Source organism: Embiotoca jacksoni, unplaced genomic scaffold (assembly GCF_022577435.1).
Source record: "Embiotoca jacksoni isolate LCO1_2020_lvr unplaced genomic scaffold, fEmbJac1.0.p SCAF_23, whole genome shotgun sequence".
NCBI lineage: Eukaryota > Metazoa > Chordata > Actinopteri > Embiotocidae > Embiotoca > Embiotoca jacksoni.
In genome coordinates, this window is record NW_027185374.1 from 1,517,141 (window position 1) to 1,538,379 (window position 21,239).

A 21,239-nucleotide genomic window follows, 5' to 3' on the forward strand; every position below is an offset into this window, starting at 1 on the left:
TGTGGGACGAAGAGTATGTTTGCGTGGGACACGTAACCAATGCTGAGAGGTCGTCTAGAATTTTGACATCTGTACCCAACTTAATAAATAAACCACTCAATAGAGTGTGCAAGGTTGCAGCCTGAGTCTTCAGCATGTGAAGGACTAACTTCTCCAAGTCTCTTGCTTTGTAAATACTCGTACAGTATGCGTAAAAGAAAGCCTGTTTCGGCTGCAAAGATGGAGACTGAATAACCTGCACAGGACGCACATATGTGTCGTTTAATTGACATCAAACAGCCTTCAATGAGACTGCAGGGAAAAAAAAAGAGAGATTTTAAACGTTATGTCTGTCTTGCAGTGTTGACTTTCGAAAACTAGAGCGAATCAAAGCGTGGGACATTGTCTCAATACGTGAGACGTGGGACAAGGGATAAAAAAACAAAAGAAAAAAGAAAATGCTGTGCAGTCCCACATAAAGCGGGACACCAGGACACACTGATGTTTAGAGTCACCAGTCTGGAGTATCTGACGTCTCTGTGGTTTTCCTGCTGTCTGTCTCTGTCCGTGGTGCTGAACCATGATCACGTGACCCTCCTCCGCGTGTGGGCTGTGTGTCCCCCCCCCCCCCCATCCCCTCCACCCCCCCCCCCCCCCCTCCACCCCCCAGTTCGTTTTACCAGCTTTTTTTTTTTTTTTTCTTCTTTCTTTTCTTCTGTTTATTTGAAGCGACACAAATAAAACAGCTTCGGCTGCACAAACGACGTTAACAATACAGACAGGTGGCGGCGCTCCGCTCCGCGCCGCGCCGCGCCGCGCCGCGCTGCGCTTCTGGTGCGCTTCTGGTGCGCTCCGCTCCGCCGCGCCGCGCTTCTGGTGCGCTCCGCTCCGCCGCGCCGCGCTTCTGGTGCGCTCCGCTGCGCCGCGCCGCGCTGCGCACCGGAGGCCGCGCGGATTCGTTCCTCATCGCCATTTTTTTAAGCCGTCTGAATCATGGACACCGACTACACGGCCGGCTTGGAAAACCCTCTGTACAGCGAGCTGAAATACTTCTGCAGGAAGATACAAGAGGCCTACAACGAGCTGAAGGAGGACCTGACACCTTACCGAGATGATCGCTTTTATAGGTTGGTGCATGTGGATCTGACACTTCAAACCATTCAGGCTGTTTTTAATGTCGCATACTGTGAATTAACAACAGCAGAACAATCATTTTATATTAAGGGCTGGTTTGTGTTATGATGGCATATGAATGCAAAGATCGATCGTTTATTGGATTATATTTGGTTATTCATATTTTATATATTAGCCAATGCCAGACTATGAATAGCATACTGCAGCAAAATTTCAGGGGAAATGGGGGGAAATACGAAAGCCATTGCGCGATAAGTGAGATGTTCATTTCCGAGGAGGATATATAGGGCTTATTATCAATCTCTATATATCTAACCTCTTAGAAAAAAAAACACAATTTCAACGTTTCAGGGGCTTCTTGGTTTCTATCAACAACTGTTGCTTTGTGAAAGGATTTTTTATTTATTTTTTTATCATACATATTTATTTGATCAACAATCATATTTATCGTTTATTAATCTACACTTTTTCTCTCAAGCGTAAGAAATGAAATCATATCACTTAGATTTCTTATTAGAAATTAAAAGTCAACGTTTTGGCTCGATGTCGACGTGCTACGCATGCGCGAAGCTTCTTTTCATACAGGTGATGTTCAGCCGGTAAATAGTCACGCCTTGTGGCTGAATATAAGTCTCTGTGATTCATAGAGGAAACAGACATTTAAAGATATAAAAAGGTGAATATATTATGGAGGAACGAAACTTCCAACACCTAAATAAATAACTAAATGTCTAATATATAAATGCACCAAAAATAATACTGAAAGTAAATGCTGCCATTAATTGATCAAATGTGACATACCCTAATATTTCTGTTTTAATTTTCTTCCTTTGCTCCTTAATCTGTTTACCTTCATATCAGTTCACTTGTTCCTGTAATCTGCCATGTATTATACATTTTGAAGTTTATTTATTTATTTCCTGTATTATTTAACATTTCCTTTTCCACCAATTTATTTCCCCAAACTTTTTTGCTTTTATATTTTATTTTTACACATCTTCATACATTTCTGGCATGGTGCAAATTGTTTAGGAAAGTAAGATTGACCACATTCAAACAGCACAGCTGGATTTTTCCAGGAAGCCCAAGCAAACATCATAGTGCCAGGTTCGATTGCCAGCCTAAACCTGCATAGCCAGGTACGATGTTGTGCGGTTCTCATATGTAAAGTCTATGAAAACAACAACACACCAAACCTATCCTGGTTTTAATCCTGGATTGCTTAAAAACTAGTTCTTTCTCAGCAATTAGCACGGGTATGACAGTAACACAAATACTGATATCTGTGCACTCTGATGTGGATCAACCAACAGGTGAAGACTTAATCCCTCCATATACACTTAGCATGACAGTTCTTTGAAGTTTAGGAAGGAAATACAGAAATTAATACGTTCGTGGAAATAGATAAGTCCGATAATGCAAAACGGAAAATTATATTGAAATGAATAGATACGTTTACAAATTAATAAATACAATGGAAAATAAAATGGGAATGCACTGTAAATAAATATCAAAATCAATACAAAGTTAAATAAACATAGAAGCAAATTAAAACAGAAATATTAATTAATATCACATATTATCAATTCATTAGTGACATTTATTTTATATATTACTTTTGGTGCGTTGAATGACATAATAATGCATTCATTCAGTTATTTGTGTATTTTTTTTTTTTTTTAATATTGGCAGTTTTCATTCCTCCCTACAACAAAACAGAACAGACCAATCAAACAACAGAATACAATAGACCAATCAGACAGCAGGAGAGAACAGACCAATCACTCCTTACTCCCACCCCCTCGCACGTTTGGCGTCACGTGATCTCGGGCCGCCCAGTTCGATGACGTTGCGTTCCAATTGTCGCAGACTGATGTTGACACGCGGATGTGGCTCCGCTGCGGAATTGTAAGTTTTTGTTTTGTTGTTGTTTTGTTTTTGTTTTTCTCGCCACCGAGACTGCGTAGCCGTCAGAAATGGAGCTGTAAGTGTACGATTTGTCCAGCAGACACACTCGAGACATCCCGCTGAGGCTAAAAAAAATGCGCGATAATAATTTTTAAACCCTTCAAACTGCGTCCGTCTGTCACCGCTAGCCTGAAGTAGCACGGATGCTAACAAGTGTTGACAAAACCTCCACGAAAACAAACATCACCGACCGCGTTTTAGTTCCTCCTGCTTTTATTCTGGTGTCTGTAGCGACCCGCCTGATGTTTGTTGACCCTCATGGCTGTCTCCCCCGCGGACAGGCTGGCCCCCATGCGGCTCTACACTCTGTCGAAGAGGCATTTCGTCTTGGTGTTTGTGGTGTTCCTGATCTGCTTCGGCCTCACGGTCTTCATCGGGATAGCAGGTCCGACTCACACCACTGCAGCAAAGCGTTTTAGATCAAGCATTAAGAATATTGCATTAAATACCTAATTCTGTTTAAACAAAAACAAAAATCTATTTGGGTTTTGTTGCTTTTCTTCAGGTCCAAAGATTATTGCTGAGCAAGAGCACAATGGAGACCAGCTGCTGGTTAAAAACTCTTCTGTTAAGGTAAGACATGAATCAGGTTGTGTTCTTCCTGCTTGACATTTGAATGATGGATAAATCCAAATATCACCGTGTATTTAGAAGAGTTTACTGTCTCCTCTTTTGTGTGTGTTTTTAAAAAAAAATTGTTATTATTGTTTAATTGTCATTTGCAATAATGAACAAACTAAATATGCCATTCCCTGTTTTCAGACGGGGCCCTTCAGCCTGTTGTCGCCGCCCCTCACCACCTACAACCAGCAGCTGTGGCTCACCTGTGTGATGCAGGCTGAAAACAGCAACAGTAAGACCGCAGAATGACCTGTTTACCGAGTGTCTACGGTGTTTGTTTGTTTGTTTTTGTGACAAACTCAGACAGCATTCTTTCTTAGGATTTTGTAAACACACTGAATAACAATCACAACTGCTGTCTGTGTCAGTGGGAGACTTCCAGCAGCCCTTAGAGATCAACGTTGAGCTGAAGGGGGTGATGCAGGACGCCAGCGTGATGCACATCAACAGAGTGCACCAAAAATCTCGGACACTACATTGCGGGACTGTAAGTGTCAGTCGGCTCGTCAGGCAGCAGCAACTGTGTGTGTTTATAAAATGTCATTTAAAGATGCAAATTTAGGTTGTAGTGCCGATTGAATTTAGGAACGTAATGCTGTCCGCGGGGCCGGTCTCCCGATGACAGCAGAGTCGGGTTGAACCAACAGTGACGCAATGTTTTTGTTTATTTCACCTTTCAGAAATGTGATGAGATCATTGTGCTGCATCTGGGATACCTGAACTACACCCAGTACCCAGTTGTGGTCACATTTAATGGCTTGGAAAATATCACGTATGAAATTAAGGTTAAGTTTGTGGTAAGTGAAAAGCACCCGTATGTTTTTTTGTTTTTTTTTCTGTTGCTGCATTCAAGTTTTTTTTAATTGCTTGATCTCCCAAGTCACTCACAGGTTGTTGTTTTCTTACCTTTTTGTTCCCTTTCCTTCTTGTTCCCTCGTTTGTATTCCTCCTCAGTGGAAAACATACAATCCCACCTTCTCACAAGTGGAGATCTGGTTCCGGTTCGTCTTTGTGGTGTTGACCTTCACGGTGACGGTAAGACCATGTTTTATTTTTTTAGACCTTAAATATTTCATTCCAACACTTTCTGCACACTCTGACCAAAATGTGTCTTTTTCTGAATGTAGGCTGACTGATAATATTTCTTCTGTGTGCACTAGTGTATGTTTGCTCATTCACTGAGGAAGTTTTCTATGAGGGACTGGGGCATCGAGCAGAAGTGGATGTCTATTCTGCTCCCTTTGCTGCTACTCTACAATGGTGAGTTACACGTCTCTCTTTAAGTAGTCTGATTCACCTGATGCAGAATGTGGGTTTAAACCTGCTACTGCCAGTGAAGATTCACCTTCCCTTTCACCATGTCTGTGTTACCGTCTTTAAAATCCTCGCCACATCGTGCAGCAACAATAACTGCCTCTGAGGCAAGACAAGACAAGGCAAGTTTATTTGTATAGCACATTTCAACAACAAGGTAATTCAAAGTGCTTCACATAAAACCATTAAAAGCATCAAAACAAAAGGGAAAAGAAAAGGACATTTAAATACAATTAAGAACAGTGATTAAAACATTAAGCAAGCTAAAAAATAGGATTAAAGTTACAGTGCAGTTTAAGACATCCTCAAATCTGGTTCAGTGAAAGGCAGCAAACAGAAAACTCTTCAGTCTTGATTTGAAGCAGCTGAGAGTTGCAGCAGACCTGCAGGTTTCTGGGAGTTTGTTCCAGATATGTGAAGCATAAAAACTGAACGGTGGTTCTCCATGTTTAGTTCTGACTCTGGGAACAGAAAGGAAACTCGTCCCAGACGACCTGAGGGGTCGGGATGGTTCATAAAGTAGCAGCAGATCAGAAATGTATTTTGGCCCTAAACCATTCATTGCTTTATAAACCAACAGCAGGATTTTAAAGTCAATTCTTTGTTTGACAGGAAGACAGTGTAAAGACTTCAGAACTGGAGTGATGTGATCCACTTTCTTGATCTTAGTGAGGACTGCAGCTGTCTGACTGACTTTTTAAACACACCGTTACAGTAGTTGAGTCTACTGAAGATAAATGCAGGGACAAGTTTTTCCAAATCCTGTTGAGACATGAATCTTCTAATCCTCGATATATTCTTCAGGCGATAGATACAAACAAGTCAGAGCATTTTCCCACCAACACCAGAAAGATATGTGGGTGCAGCGAGACCATTCTCCAATGTTGGCCGTGACTCTTCAAGGCTGATTATTACCGACCTTTAATTTACCCATGTGGAGCTGGTTGCATCAACTTAACATGTAATATTCACAATTCACAAAATTAAAACAGGTTTTCACCACAAAAAACAGCTCTTGTGTAGCGATAATTTGCCAGTTAATATTCATTCATACGTGCTTCCTGGTGTAAATGTTGCGTAGCTACGTAGACCAACTGACAAGCCAGGGAGAGCTTTTAAATAGACTTTTGTTTTTCCTCCCGTGTTTGTTCAGATCCTTTCTTCCCGTTGTCATTCCTGGTGAACAGCTGGTTTCCAGGGACGTTGGACGCTTTCTTTCAGGCTCTCTTCCTGTGCGCTCTGCTTCTCTTCTGGCTCTGTGTCTACCACGGCATCAGGGTTCAGGTGGGTTCACTTTTACTCCCGTACTTTAACGTTTTCTTTTCATTTTTTAGCTTTTGGTGAATCTTCATCTTGTTATTTTGTTTCTGCAGGGTGAGAGGAAATTTCTGACGTTCTATATGCCGAAGCTGATCATCGTAGGTCTTCTGTGGCTCTCGGCGGTTACACTTGGCATATGGCAGACGTAAGTGGGAGCTGTGTTCACGACCAGCCGGGTTCAAACAGTCAAATTATAACACTGGAAAGATTTACTCTGCTTTTCTAAATTTCCAGGGTTAATGAACTGAAGGATCCTACCTATCAGTCCAAAGTGGATATAGTAAACTTTCAGGTGAGACCTTTATCAAAACTTTAAATAACTTCTTATGAAATAGGAGTCAAAGCAGCAGATACGACATCCTTTCATCATTTAAATCCACTTTTACTATGTTAGGAAGATGAAGAGACAATTGTTGAAACATGATTTTTAATCCATTGAGATGCTGGTTGTGCGAATTAGGAATTTGACACAATAGGACATCTTTGCACACTAGAGACTCATTTAATGAGCCGTCTTATTAGAAATGTATGAAATATTTCATGTTTGTAAATGTCAGAATCACACAGGACATTTTTCTGGTAACCCAAAAAAATAAAAGAGCAAGCAAAGTTCTTTTGATGTAAAGTTTTTGAGTGGAGGGGAAAAAAACCCATCAGTAACAAACCTACTGTAATGTGACGTTAATGCCAGGAAGCATCGGGTCAGATACGAACACTGAGTTTTCAATATTTCTATTTATTCGGAGGATGTCCGTTGAGTAGGTGATCCTTCACTGTGGGCATTTGCATGTTTGTGTAATACTGTTAAACTGTCATTTCTCCAGGGTATGAAGGTTTTCTTCCTGATTGTAGTTGTCCTCTACATCCTCTACCTGATATTCCTGATTGTCAGAGCTTGTTCTGAGCTCAAGAACATGCCTTACTCAGGTATCGCAGCACGCCACACTTGTCTGTGTTTCACTTGACCTTTCACTGGGAGAGTATTGATGAACGATGTCATTTTGATCACTAGATCTGCGGCTGAAGTTTTTGACAGCGCTGACATTTGTGGTCCTCATTATAAGGTGTGTTCGTAGAAAAGCAATTTTCTTTTTTTGTGGAAGAGTTTGATTTGGGAGTGTTGTTCTTATCCCTCGTTCTCTCCTCCAGCGTGGTCATTCTCTACCTGAGGTTTGGTGCCAAGGCTCTTCAAGAGAACTTTGTGGCTGAATTGTCTACTTATTACCAGAACTATATCCTTTGCAAGACATTTTTATTTTTACTGCGGCTTGTTGATGTTGTAAATAGTGAGAGATTATTCCTTAATTCCAGACATACCAGCTGAATTTTTATCGTTCTATGGCCTGCTCAACTTTTACTTGTACACATTAGCATTTGTGTATTCTCCCTCCAAAAATGCTCTTTATGGTAGGTAACACAGTGCAATGTTCTCCTCAGCAAATTGGACCACATCTTTGCTGCAGCAAAAACATGTGATGAATGCTGCTGGTTTTCTTTGATTTTCCAGACTCCCAACTGAAGGACAATCCAGCTTTCTCCATGCTAAATGACTCAGATGATGAAGTGATATACGGGTAAGAGTTTAATTCACATTTGTTTCCTAATTATTTAAGCTGTGCACCTTCTGTTCGGTTGAAACGTCCTGGTGTTTTCTGTGTGTTCCTGAAGGAGTGATTATGAAGACATGCCTTTACAAAATGGACGTGCTATCAAAGCAGCTGCCAAGTACCAGGACGAGAGTGACAGTGACTGACGTGTCGTCCCTCCTCTGTGTCCCTCTCGGAAACTACGAGATGAACTAGAAGTTGTTACAACAACAAACTATGACGCGTATGGTAGGTTGGGAGGCAAAAGAGAGGCATTTGCAGTGGTAATGCCTCTTGCTATACTGTAAATGTACATAATAATATTTTTAAGAAAAGATAAATTCCAAGTCTACTGAATGTACTGTACTTTTGAAAGGTGTTTTTTTTTTCTTTTTCTCATTGAAAACAAAGGAAACAAACACTGATGTAAAACGAGTTTTTACCTGTTTTTCCCCTCATAACCAGCATTTCTTCACCACCTGGTAATTAAGAGAGATCAAGAAATGTGCGAATAATTATTATTATTTTTTTTTGGGTGTAAAATCATTATTTTTAATGCTTTGTGTTGAACCACTGTTGTCTCTCTGTACTTGTGTTGATTATGCATTATGCCATTCCTTCCTGCTCTCTGACAGTCTGAGAATAACGAGGATTTCTTTATCTGGCCAAAGCTGAGTAACATCAGAATAATGATAGAGAGTAAAAAAAAAAAAAAAAAAGCTCATGCTGCAAGTGAAGACTTCACAGTGTGGCTCTGTAGGACCGACATGACAAATCCTCTTTGTCCTCAGACATGTTTAAAAAAAAAAATACAGACGGAGCCTTAAATACCATAGGTACTACTTTTTCTTTTTCTTTGGAAAGCAGCTTCGTAATTGCACTTTTCAAGAATTGTATTTATTTTGCCAAAAAGTGATGATATTTCATTCTGTATTATCTGTTGATGTGGATGAATAGACTTTCTAACAACTTTGTTAATGGACTACTGACCTATCACATTAAACATTTCCTATCCCGGCATGCACATTAGTTATGCCATTGTCCATCTCACTTTTGCCTTTCTTGAACATACTATTTTAACTATTTTTTTGAGAACTTTGCTTATATTGCATACAATGCGAGACTTGTTGCCCTGTCTTTTGTTTTATAAAACTGAAGCTTATAGACAAAAACAGCCAAAACAAATGTATTTCTGTTGTCTCCAAATCTGTATTTTAATCAAGATGGTGCCTTGTCTTTACATCAATCTGTTTTCCTCTAAATGGGCTGCAATCTCACTTATTAATGCTTTGACATAAATGTACATGTTTGATTCTCTCAGTATGAATGTACCTTATGTTGGTTAAAGGTGATTCAATGAGGTTATTCTTGCAATATTTGTTGCTTTGTGAGATAAAAGCTGTATATGTAGCAGCGTCATGTCACATGTAAATAAAGCTAAATAGACACAGCATAGTGGGGTTTTAATCTATTTCACTTTATATAAAAAAATAGAACATTTTATAAAACTGGCAATCATGGTAAAACGTAACATGCTAGTTCTCAAAAATACAGAAATTTCAAAACATGTCAGTGGGTGTAAAGTTGTAGGTTCAGATTGCCAGGCCAAACACGGTGACAATACAGTACATGGACGTGTTCTCCCATCTCACCGTACAGAACCCTGTTGGGTGCAGTAAACATTAAATTAAACCAGGAACACAGTTGCATGCGGAACATCAATGAAAATGCTGCTGACAGATGGGAAAACATGACCTCCATGTTGCTTCGTCATGCAAATATTTTCAGTTTAGAAGCAACACCTTTTCTATCTATAAAACACTCCTAAAGCTCACGTGTGTTTTGTTTTTACCATCTGTACAGGTGTCCCAGAAGCATGAGCTCACCGCTTGCAGACCTGCTCCATTTTTCTGCATGATGGCACAGTTAACTTTGAGAAACACAAACACCGGCCGTCAATATACAACTCGAGATCGACCAGGAGCATCAGCATGTTTTATTCTGGGGCGGCGGTCCACATACCGATATATTTGAAAGGCTTCCCCAGCTTGCTGAGCTGACTGAGGCACTGCTCCATCACACTGCTGCTCCACTGATTCACTCTGTTGTGCTGGTAGGCGTTTTCTCCTATGACTGCTTCCACTGACTGTACAGACAGTTTTAAATAAAGTTCTGTTGAAGTACGCAGCAACAACACAGTCACACCTGTTGACAGCCTCACAGGTAGGCAGGTAGTTACTTTATTCATCCCCAAGGGGGACATGTTTTCGCTGCAGCAGCATACGGGAAACAATAAGATAATAATAGAATAACAAAAAGCAATAAAATAGCAGTAAAAAAAAAAAAAAAAAAAATTTAAAATAATTTTATTAAAATAAAATATAAAAGTAGTAATTATGTCATACAGCCTGTAATCTGTATCTGTAATAAAAAAACAATGACTGAAAATGTATACTAAATATAACTAAAATTAATTAATACGATTTGGTGTTAATTATAACGGTTCAGTTTGAGACGTTGCCACCGTTACGGTATCCTTGGCAACCACCGGTCGCTAAACAGAAAGTTTAGTAACGGGAAGATTAAAAACAACAAAACAACAAACCTGTAACGGGGTAAACCCCAAAACACGAACACGACACGCTTTAATGTTTTTCTTACCTCTTTTATGACTTTTCTCGCTTCTTCGACGTCAAACACGATCTGTTGGGTGAGAAACAAAAACAGCGCGGCCTCAGCTAACCGGGCTACTTTCTGACAGACGCTTTCTTTGACTGACAACCCGAGTAAAAGAAAGCGTTGTGTTGATATTAAACACACGAACATGCATTTATTTATTTCTCTATCAAACCCACCTCTTCTTCTGTCTGGAACGCGCTCATTTTTTATTTTATTTATTTTTTTACTGCCTCCGGTGCAAACTGTTAAATACAGTCGATGGTGACAAATGCTAAATGAACGGGAAGTACTACTTCCGGTCGTCTTCCTTCAGAATAAAAGCGCAGTGTCACACAGTATTCAGGAATGGAAAACGGAAATAGTTAATCGCAGGTAATTTATCAGTGGTAAGTAGTTCCTCACAAATATTCTTAAATACAAAACAATTAAACGTGTCGTCTGTAAAATGTCCAAAATAAAAAATAAAAAAACACTATTGTTAATTTTCATTTTGCTCAGGTTAAATAAAAGTCATAAAATTAGGGAAATATGTCATTATCAGCTACTCCCATCAGCTTTGGCTTTTGCCTTCGTTTCTTGCATGTTATCAACCTTATCTGCTTATTAGCAAAATACCATGTACAACCCAACCTCACTGTCTTTATGTCCTATTTAAAACTCCTTAAAATACGGGACAAACTCCAAAGCTGTGAAAACTAGAGCCTTTTCTACTGCATTGTTTTTTTTCTATTGCATTTTTTTCTTTGCCTTTTAATTTTCTTTGTTTATTTCTGGTGTTTTAATTTGTTTACGTATTCTCTACCTCGAGCCGTCTTTCCACTCTTCTATAAATGATTAACCCTTTTTATTATTTAATTTGCAACACATTTATTTAGAATTTTTGTAAACTTTAAGTTGTCTGTACCGAAATGCGTTTTATGTACTATGCGAAGTACTAATTAACAGAACCATGTAAGCGGTGAGTTCCAGGTCGAGTGTAGTTTCCTGATTGTCCACTAGAGGTAGACAGAGATAAGCGTATCTTTGTGACGACTATATCAAAAATTATACATCAAAGTTGTGTTTTTTTTGGTTTCCATCCACACACACAAACTATTTTATAATTAAAATGAGTTCTACTATATCTGAATCACATACTGAACAGATTAAATAAACTATTTTATCGCCAGTAAATAGTACTTTAGAGATAGCGCGTCATCGTGATCGCTGATTGGAGCGCTGTATCACGTGACCAGTAATATCATTAACCGGCAGTCAACGTTGTCACGTTTTCCATCTGACATGTGCAGACTTGTGTGCTTTTTGATACCGATTATTGAAAATAAAACACCAAATTGTTTACTTACACTTTGTTGGTAGGTTTAGTATTTTTTTAAAAACATTTATTTTTTATTTTTTTATAAATATAACCGTGAGTGATGGAATAGGGGCTTGCTGCGTCCACTCCGCGCATCGACCTGGTATTGCAGTACCTCCAGGATCGGTGCACCCCCCTGAATTTGTTATAAATAAATAATACTAATAGGATTTATAATCCGACGTATAATCCGACTAGTGAAACGCATTCAGTCCAGATGTGGATTACGGTGCTCATAAATCTGATGACATACAGAAATCAGTTTGTAGTTGGTGTCACATTATCAGACAGCTCCACTATGTCGTGATTTTTTAATTTCAATAAATGTTTAAATAATCCAAATATCTCTCAAAGATTAGAGAAAAAGTGTGTCAGAACTTTTGGTCTTTTCTGGATATACAACCAGGTAATAAGCAGTTTGAAGCAGCAACATGCTGATACTTCAGGGATAATGTCGTAAATAATAATATATCAGTCAGAGGGACCAAACCAGTCATTTTTAATAGTTTAACTAAACTTCACCTCGATTATTTATGAATTTGATCTAAAGGAGAATTTTCACGCAGGACTTGTGCTTGTGTTAAAGAGTATAACCCATTTCCTGAAAAAGTTGGGACATTGTGTAAAATGTAAATACAAACAGAAGGCAATGAAAAAAATAACATGAAACAATAAGATTTCTCCGTTTCTTTAGTTGATCTGCAATAAAATATTGGTTTATGTGATTAGCAAATCATTGCATTCGCATTTTAAAAAGCGTCCCAACTTGAATCGGGTTGTATTTTTACTGTTACTCCTGCTGCCTTTACGCAAGTAAAGGATCGTAATACTTTTAACTTTTTGTTTTTACTAATTTAATAAAATACCAAGGTTATATGGGCCTTTTATTAGCAAGTGTTTCCAGCTTTGTTTCTGTCTTTCAAGACCGATTCACATATTTTTCAGATACAATATTTTAAAAGGGCTTAAATAACTTTAATGTGATGTAAATAAATAAAAAAAATTCTTTGTCTTTAGTCAAAGAATATGAACTAAGTTAGTATTTCTACAATTCTGCCAATGTTTTTCAACTTCTTTACTCAAATATGAGAATAAATGTATATTAATATGTTATTTCAAGATACTTTTTTGTTCAACACTAAACAATTTAACTATTGATGTGAAAAAAAGCCACAAACTGGGAAAGACACCCAATTTCACAGCTTTACAGTTTTGTGATTCTTGCTGCTGAAACAGAAACAGAAATCAACAATTTAAACTTTAAACAAAGAAATAACTCACTTTTCAACCATGTTTTAATTTTTTTTAAATCTGAACAAAGAACGAGCCGGAGCTCCATTTCAGTCTACAGTTAAAACACTGCAGACAAGAATTCACTTAAACATAAGAAACGTAAGAAAGATCTCTCTGAAGGAAAACCTAAACATATTATTTATGTGTGATGGCGAATGAATTCTGGTCCATTAACTCTCCCACTCTGTCCTGCAGAGTTTGAACCACCTCTGCCAGGATGAAAAGGTGCGTGTCGTCCAGGTCTTTGAGGATGAACTTCTTTCCCAGGGCCATGGTTTCATCCAGGTAGAGGAGGAACTGCTTCATGGCAGGATCACTGGTCCAAAGGGGACAAAGAGAAATGGATGCAACACTTATTATTATTATTATTTTTTCCAGTTTTAAGAAGAACTAGATTATATTTGCAGACTTTTCTTACCATTCAACAAGGATACCTTTGTGCACGTTGACCATGCTGACTGACAGCTGCAGATTATTTGGGCAATCCAGGCAAATTAAGGCGCTTGAAGACCTGCAGGACAACAAACAGAGAAGTGAACAAACAGTGGCGGACATGAGATTTGGGCATTTGCTGTTAACGCCAGATCAAAATAACACAACTCCGGGCAATATTCTGTTAAAACACTCCGATTTCTAAATATTGGACAACACAAGAAAACAAAAGACATGTTCACACCTGGCTGCGTCTTTCTTTAAACCGGATGCTCGCAGTTGTTTCCTGCGCCAAGTCTTCCTCGAGCTGTGTGGACGGTGTGCAACAAGGGACAAAAAAAATTCGGCGTGCGAGAAACTCGCGCATGTGGCACAGAGACCAGGTTTGTGCTATCTCGGTGCTTTTCCCCCCGTTTTAATGTTTTAGTGCACAATGCGTGACAAAATGTGACGCTATATTTACCGGTGATTAAACAGGACAACGTGAATACGTAGAAAATCCTGTAAAAGTATTAAGTAACAAAGTGCGTTTGGTCAGTTTACCCGATGTGACATTAAAGTGCATCACCGCGTCGATGCAAAAATAAATATATATTAGTTTTATCTTTCACTGCGGTCATTTTTGTCCCACTGACAGGAAGAACATGTGGACGCATACTTTACAACTCACTTAAAAATCGATTTATCCAGACAGAATGTATTTGAAGTGCACAGGCAAATAAAGAAACCCTCCAACTTTACACATTTATTAAATTATTTACACAACCAGCAGTGTTTCACTAGTGGCAGTTGGGCCTGCAAACTCACCAAGGTTAAAATCCAGTTGCTGATTAGTCCCATAAATAAAGCATTGTGAACTAATGTATTAATTAGGCCCATCTGAGGTAAGGCTTGGGAAGGGATATGTTTTGGCACGTGACTAATACTCTTAAGTTAGAGGAAGATACAGAAATATAAAAATAACATGGTAAACTGGTGCTCTGGTCAAAAGTACTGAGGAGCAATAAGTGGCAATGAAATGTCAGTGTATCTATAAGTGAACAGATAATAGGAGCATTTTGTGTCATGGGGAAGACACAAAGCTGGTAGGTCTAAAACGAAATCAGAAAAAGTGACGGCAAAATAAATCTAGAATACATTTTCTTCATTTGAATTTACTTGTAAACATAGTGGTTATGTTTTAAAAACAATCCATAAGATCTTTAAAACCTTCTAAAATCGGGAAGGATGACTACAAAGACTAAATAAGCACCCAGGTTTCTTCATCACAATGGTTCGCATCTATCAATGTGTGAATAAATGTAATTTCTTTAATTATACCATAATCACATGAGTTTATGTGAATGTGCATCAGAGGCAGTTTTGTTTTCTTATGGTTTTGGAGGGGGGTGACACGGGGATCTCCCACATTTCAAGTATACAGTAGGTTGTATCAGTGTTTCTTTTGTTCATATATCTCCTTCAGCGGCTGATGTAGTTCTGCAGTGCTTCCTGGATGAACTGGAGGCTGCGCTTGTACAGAAATGAGTCCTTCTTCTCTGGCTTGCAGATGTTGAGGTGATCCACATCCACCTCGATGAGCTCCCCGATGCCGAGATCTGAAACCAAACCAGAGCTCGCTTAAGGCTCGAGGTACGAAACCACATTACAGATAGAACTTACGAGATCCGTTCTGCATATTTAAGATGCACATTACATACGGGCACTTCTTATTTCCCATGCGTGTTACTTTTACATACTTGCTGACTGTGTTGGCACCACCAGGATCTTGATCATGGGACCAATGTTTGTAGGCACGGTCTCCGTGAAGCTCAGCACCTTGAATTCCTTCTCTTCGGCCATGTTCAGGAAGTTCTCATTCAGGTTGCGCAGAGTTGGCGAGTCTTAAAACACACAGATATCAACTCGCAGTGGCTACTGAAAAATGTTCGATGAAATAAAAACAATCCCGGACCACAGAGTTCACTGCGATCACTCACCTTTACAGAGTTCTCTGACTTCTACAGAGGGAAAGAGGAGGTATCTGACGTTGACCGAGTACTCAGCCATAAATGTTCCATGGTGAGGAACACTGTAGAACATAACGCCCTTGGTGTTCTGTAACAAGCCCTGCATCTCTGGGTCCTCTGAGGCATCCAGCAGCATTTTCTTCACAAGCAATCCTGACAGAGAAACCAAACACAACAGGATACAGACATACAGTGAGTCCAACTTTAAAATCGGACAAACGCAGTCACACGAGGGTGCGAGTGGGAAATAACATCAAGAAACTTGTTTTTCCAAGTTGCATTTAAGCGATTTGAGTGAAACTCTTGAGATGCTGGTGGAATGAAAGTTGTGTCAGAATACCTCCCATACTGTGGGCTACCCAGACCACAGGCCGTTCTCCAACTCCTGCCAGCTTTAACTTCTTTAGCAGCTCCCGACTTCTGTAGGCCAAAGACTTCCTGCAGAGACAAAAGCAAAGATTTGGTCCGTTGGAATCTGGGATTATAAAACATTTAATTTCACTAAGAGTAAAAAAAAAAAAAAAATCAGGATGTTGGATAAGTAGTATAAAATATGAAGTTTATTATTGTTAGTAATAACGGTGTAAAGCAAAGTCAATAGGTTTTTCCATAAACAGAGAAAACTGAATTTTCTCGCAACAGCACAGTATTACAGAATTTTATGCTTCATCAGTAGATATATGAAGAAACTCCAGATTTGTCACCTCTGATTCTCAACAGGACACTTTGCCATCCAATCACTGAGATGACTGTCATATTCCACCGTCAGCACCCGCAGATTTGGACAATCAGCAGCCAACCATGACTGTCAATGAGGACACAGTAACATAGAAGAAGAATGAGAGAGGAGTCATTTCCTCTAGCTAAATCAAAATCTGAGTGAAACCTCACATTTCAGAGAGCAAAACAAATGATTGAGTCTCCCCATAAACAGATAGATCAGTTATAGTTGTTTCAAAGATGTCATTTCATTATTTGGAAAAAAAAAAAAGAAGCCTTTCAATAGTAGTAATCAATACTACTCCACCGTATTTAGATGCATTTGTCACCTTTGGCCAACACTCTGTGTAGTCATCTTTGCTTTCAGCTTCACTCTCTTCCTCTAACATACTGCGGTCTTTCTGCCTCCATGTCTTAAAAGCTGCCCCGAGAATCCCGTGGATGAACAGCACATCTGCTTTAATAGGCTGACTGGAAATTAACACATGATCAAAGATAAGAGTTGGGTGAAATAAATAAAGTGAAGCGAATGTATTCTTTAAAAAAAATGATGGAACAGTAGAATTCAATTGATTTCATACTCGCCACGTGTTTGCGGGTGGAGGATATAGACGCCATCTTGATATTTCTCCTTCACTGTCTCTCTGTCCAGGTTGGCCAAAGCACGAGCTGCATGAGAGGCCTGCATGACATGAGGAGAGTGCATCATCTCCGCCAGCACAGATACCCAACCTGAAGGGGTTACACAGGTAAGGAAGAAAGGGAGGGAAATGATTAGATCCATTTTCATAGTTTCATCAGTTTTCAGTTCATACACTTTGGACAGAAAATATTAAAAGCAGAAAACACAGACAAGTGTGAACACCGTGAAGCATGTCTGGTTTGATGGCTGCGGTGACAACGTTAAAAACAACAGAATAATAAGTCTTTGCGATGCTAAGTATGTAATCTGTCGATAAAATAGGGACAAAAATATATAGATCTTGTTTTTTTACAGCATCCTTCGTGCACCCAATCAAGATGACACGCAACTAGAACTGTCTACGGTGTACTGGGATTAATTACAGACTCACCAGACTGGACTATAGCCTGGTGGACACTTTCGTTTACAGCCAAGTTTCCTATAATGCGAACAATGTTCCTCTGAATCTTCAGAGAGTCACTCCGGAGCTGGTAGACCCTCTGGAGGAGCTGCAGGCCCCCGTTGGCTACGATGTGGTCACAGTGACTCTGTACCTGCAGACAGAAAACACGTTCCAGTAAATTACTACCAACTCTCTTCCAATGCATTTGGTTGTTCACTTATGGGCCACATCCACTGATAGTCATGAGGTCAAAGAACTAGAAATAATTCCAGGCTGACAATAAACTGAGCTAAAACAAAAACGAATTAGCTTTTACTTGAATTAGGAACAAGATGAGCTTTATAATGCAAAATGACAACGACTATGATTAGTTTAAAAAAAAAAAAAAAAAAAAGAAGGGGACTTTGGCAACTTCTCCTCCAGACCAAATTGTGTTTAGCAGCATAATGACACTCCTTACCTTTGAATGCTGTACCAGGGCCTGGAGACAGAAGGACTCCACCTTCTCAGCTGGAACAGAAGTGAGGCTCTGGGCGTAAGGCAGCCCATTGCCACCAAAACACCACAAACCACCCTGCAACAACAACAATGAGCACACGTGTTGCTGACAGGATTCGGGGATTTGAATTTTCAAATATCTCAGGCATCCTGGCGATCGTTGTTGCTCTGCTGTTTTGTGCTCTCGGCAGTCACCTTTCTGAAGACTTTACATGAGAGTACATGTATGCATTCATCTGTCTTTATTACCCTTTGTGCTGCCAAGGACTGAGTGCTCTCTCTGAGGGCCAGGGATGTGAAGTACTGAACACATTTGTCCACCTCAGACTGAGGCAGAGACGCCAACAGGCGCCTCAGTCCATCCTCTGCAGACAAACCCTGAGAAGAAGTTAACACTTTTTTAGTTCCCTTCTTACAGTACATAACTATTCAACTGACAGATGTCATTTAGATACGTACATCTTCCAAGTCAGGCAGTGCAGGTGGGTGCCGGAAGAATCGCAGGTCTACCTGAGGAGTCCGGGCCAGGCCCACTGCTGTCCGCTGGTCTATAACCTGGGCTGCTGTCTGGTACTGGTAGTCTGCATTATTCACGACAGGCACGATCCGATACCAGTTTTTCTTCATGTATTGAGTATTAACTTGGAAGGATGTGCAAAGTTGTGTGTATTTTACCATGCCAGTGGTGATTGCCTGCTAGCTCCTGAACAGCCTGCAGTCTGATGACTTTATTGGCTGACTGTGTCCTCTTCAGTAGGACCCATAATGCCACCTCGTGTGGGTCTGCATCCACATGGCTAAAGTGTTCTAAGATACACAATTACAGGACAAAGTGACCAACTAAATCTTTTACAGAACACAGCGGGAAGGAGGTGTGCCACTGTTATCCCTAATCACAACAGGAAACTGGACTCAAACGGTGTCTACCAGGCTAAATACCAGCACCTACAGTACCTTCTTTAGATTATCACAGCAGCTAGGGAGTCACATTACAAACCTTGTGGTTGCGAACCATGTGACATCAGTGTGGCAGCTATTCATTTGTAAAAGGTCAAAAGTTTATTTTAAACAGATAAATAAACTTAAACATTTCTCCAATTCTACATTTTTTTGCATATACAATTAAAAGCATGAATATAGTTGGCAAAACAGCCCAAGTCATGTGTAGAATATTACAGTCAACTGCACAGTATACACATGAATGCACAAACTATGTGACATTCAAAAACAGGATGTGCATGAGCGAGGCAGGTGTTTCCTTCGAACTCCATGGACGCACTCCACATAAAAATGACTGGACAACTGCAGTTTTCTGAGGATCAGTATTTGTGCAACATTACCTGCCCTCTAATCACAAGAGTATTAGGGGAAGTACAGTGTTATCACACTGTGTGCTATCTGTCATAATTTGGTAGGTGAATTGGTGAAAAGGCAACTTTTACTTTCTTACCGTCCAGCGATCGCAGTAAAAGTCGAGAAGATATTTCCAGAAATCGTCTTGCTGCTTTATGAAGTTCCCTTCTTGCTTTGTTTGTAAGTCCTGGAACATAAAGAAGGAAGTGAGATCAGTCGACAGAGTGACCCAAAGATTCAGGCAGGAAAGATGGTGGAGATGGAAAGGAAAGACAGGAAGAGATGATACCACATATCACTGGCCAGCTGGACACGACTCTATGCTCATACAAGAACTAAATAAAGCCACTCAGCATGTTTGCCAGATGTTGTCCAGCTGCTCTGGGAAATACAAGAACAATAGATCTATTCTGAACTAAGAAAAAAAAAAAAAATAAAAAAAAATAAAATCTCAAAATGTGCCGAGTGAATGATCTTCTCACTTTAGCCACGCAGTCGCAATGGACGACATTCACTACCTGCAGTTAAGTTCTCGTTTTCATCGGAGGGAGTGGCTCTCAAATAGATGTAAGACTTGTATTTCTCTTGAAGAATCGCACCGGTGTCGATGGTGACAGCCTTGTCCAAGGCCGCCATCTCGTACGTAATGAAAAGACAGCCCCTGCAGAAAGGAGACGTTGATGAGACGCGGCACCACGTTCGCATTCTTTTCACACAAATTGCAGAAATCAAATTGAGTCAAATACTGAAATATTAATACGGCGACTTACCCCAAAACAACTGCACTGGTTACTTTAGCCACCTTCCCTGCATTTCAACAGAAAGGAAATCAAGATTAATCAGGATTTTCCTGACCAGAGTCGAGCTTCGGTAAATTACTTTGACCAGATCTTATGTTATAGTTCTTTGGCAAGTTTTGTGCTCAAACTGTGTTATTTCCTGAAACTTTTCCAAATCAAGTGAAGATTTTTTTTTAATACAAAAACACAATATTATTATTATTAAACACAAAACATAATATAACGTACTCAAATCTTTCCACTGCATCACTTTCTTCACACCGGGGGGCCCAGCTGTGCTCAGCCTCCGACAGCGGATCAGACGGAGAGCTGCTCCGGACATCCTCGAGCCTGTAACCACCAACAACCAGCATTTAACCAACAACCTGCGACGACAACAAACAAACAAGTCGCACAGCTGACGTCAACCATCGGTCACGTGTCCTTTCGCTAACGTTAGCGAACTTAGCTGCCGTTTTAACTTTGACCGACTGTCAGTTCAACCCCGTCCGGTACCGTGGTTATAAATAACGTAATAAGTCTTTAACTTGTTTATAGCGTTCAGGTTTGCACGAGCAGTTTAATTGTAACCGGGGAAGTTAAATCACCGTCACTTCCTCGAGTTAGCTTTATGCTAATGTTTCGCTGTAGCAGCTCGCGGACTTTTAACAGCTGACTGATGATGTTAAGTTCTCGTTTTATTACATCATTACCGAACAGCTGGTTTTACCTGATTTATCCACGTCTTTTTTTTTTTAGTTTTTTTTTTTTTTAAAGAACTGCGGTAATGTCCTTCACTCTCTGCAGCCGGTGTCCGTAAACACAACACAAACCTGTCCCTCAAATAACACGTCATCAACTCGAGCAAGAAAAAAAAAAAAAAAGCTAAAAAAAACAAATTTAGAAAACATAGTTTTCACATTATATGTGAATATGTGTTGAACGTGTTGTGTTATCGGAACACTTTTACACTTCACATTTATTCAAGATGTTTGTGACGTCCGTGTTTCCGCTGTGAGGGGGGCGGGGCTAGAAGCACAGGTGTCCTTCACCTGCCGACCTCCTCTGTGGTGTCCTCGTTTCTAAAACTAGTTTTTAAAACAGCCAAATCT

The 21,239-nt window shown here is 39.8% G+C and overlaps 4 protein-coding genes and 1 pseudogene across 7 annotated transcripts; 2 read left to right on the forward strand and 3 right to left on the reverse strand.

Annotated features, from left to right (window-relative positions):
* Nucleotides 1-911: 911 nt before the first annotated feature.
* Nucleotides 912-9,373, forward strand: tmem181 (transmembrane protein 181). Of its 3 annotated transcripts, none has more exons than XM_069158175.1 (17): nt 912-1,106; nt 3,363-3,466; nt 3,587-3,654; nt 3,844-3,934; nt 4,071-4,189; nt 4,383-4,499; nt 4,657-4,737; nt 4,863-4,962; nt 6,170-6,300; nt 6,390-6,481; nt 6,571-6,628; nt 7,161-7,263; nt 7,349-7,400; nt 7,486-7,568; nt 7,654-7,743; nt 7,844-7,910; nt 8,005-9,373. In XM_069158175.1, exons 1-17 carry the CDS (start codon nt 973-975, stop codon nt 8,087-8,089), a joined length of 1,575 nt encoding a protein of 524 aa, XP_069014276.1. In that variant the 5' UTR covers nt 912-972; the 3' UTR covers nt 8,090-9,373. The 3 variants fall into 3 exon arrangements, with proteins under 3 accessions (XP_069014276.1, XP_069014277.1, XP_069014278.1); XM_069158176.1 differs by lacking the exon at nt 912-1,106 and adding an exon at nt 2,982-3,021; XM_069158177.1 differs by lacking the exon at nt 912-1,106 and adding an exon at nt 3,019-3,097.
* Nucleotides 9,369-10,868, reverse strand: dynlt1b (dynein light chain Tctex-type 1b). Of its 2 annotated transcripts, none has more exons than XM_069158180.1 (5): nt 10,778-10,868; nt 10,584-10,625; nt 9,945-10,068; nt 9,809-9,852; nt 9,369-9,585 (listed from the first exon to the last, which is right to left on the reverse strand). In XM_069158180.1, exons 1-5 carry the CDS (start codon nt 10,802-10,804, stop codon nt 9,571-9,573), a joined length of 252 nt encoding a protein of 83 aa, XP_069014281.1. In that variant the 5' UTR covers nt 10,805-10,868; the 3' UTR covers nt 9,369-9,570. The 2 variants fall into 2 exon arrangements, with proteins under 2 accessions (XP_069014281.1, XP_069014279.1); XM_069158178.1 differs by having other exon boundaries at nt 9,775-9,852.
* Nucleotides 10,869-11,934: 1,066 nt separating this feature from the next.
* On the forward strand, nt 11,935-12,095 carry LOC138203775 (U2 spliceosomal RNA; annotated as a pseudogene).
* A 1,156-nt stretch (nt 12,096-13,251) lies between these two features.
* On the reverse strand, nt 13,252-14,021 carry gtf2h5 (general transcription factor IIH, polypeptide 5). Its single transcript, XM_069158181.1, has 3 exons — nt 13,928-14,021; nt 13,670-13,762; nt 13,252-13,567 (listed from the first exon to the last, which is right to left on the reverse strand). Exons 2-3 carry the CDS (start codon nt 13,702-13,704, stop codon nt 13,387-13,389), a joined length of 216 nt encoding a protein of 71 aa, XP_069014282.1. The 5' UTR covers nt 13,705-13,762; nt 13,928-14,021; the 3' UTR covers nt 13,252-13,386.
* Nucleotides 14,022-14,415: 394 nt separating this feature from the next.
* serac1 (serine active site containing 1) lies at nt 14,416-20,972 on the reverse strand. Its single transcript, XM_069158174.1, has 17 exons — nt 20,858-20,972; nt 20,377-20,478; nt 20,119-20,155; nt 19,867-20,009; nt 19,446-19,535; nt 18,671-18,802; nt 18,455-18,576; nt 18,245-18,373; nt 17,958-18,071; nt 17,486-17,648; nt 16,994-17,144; nt 16,742-16,883; nt 16,397-16,497; nt 16,033-16,130; nt 15,663-15,845; nt 15,423-15,566; nt 14,416-15,281 (listed from the first exon to the last, which is right to left on the reverse strand). The coding sequence occupies exons 2-17, from the start codon at nt 20,468-20,470 to the stop codon at nt 15,145-15,147; spliced, it is 1,980 nt and encodes a 659-aa protein (XP_069014275.1). The 5' UTR covers nt 20,471-20,478; nt 20,858-20,972; the 3' UTR covers nt 14,416-15,144.
* Nucleotides 20,973-21,239: the final 267 nt, after the last annotated feature.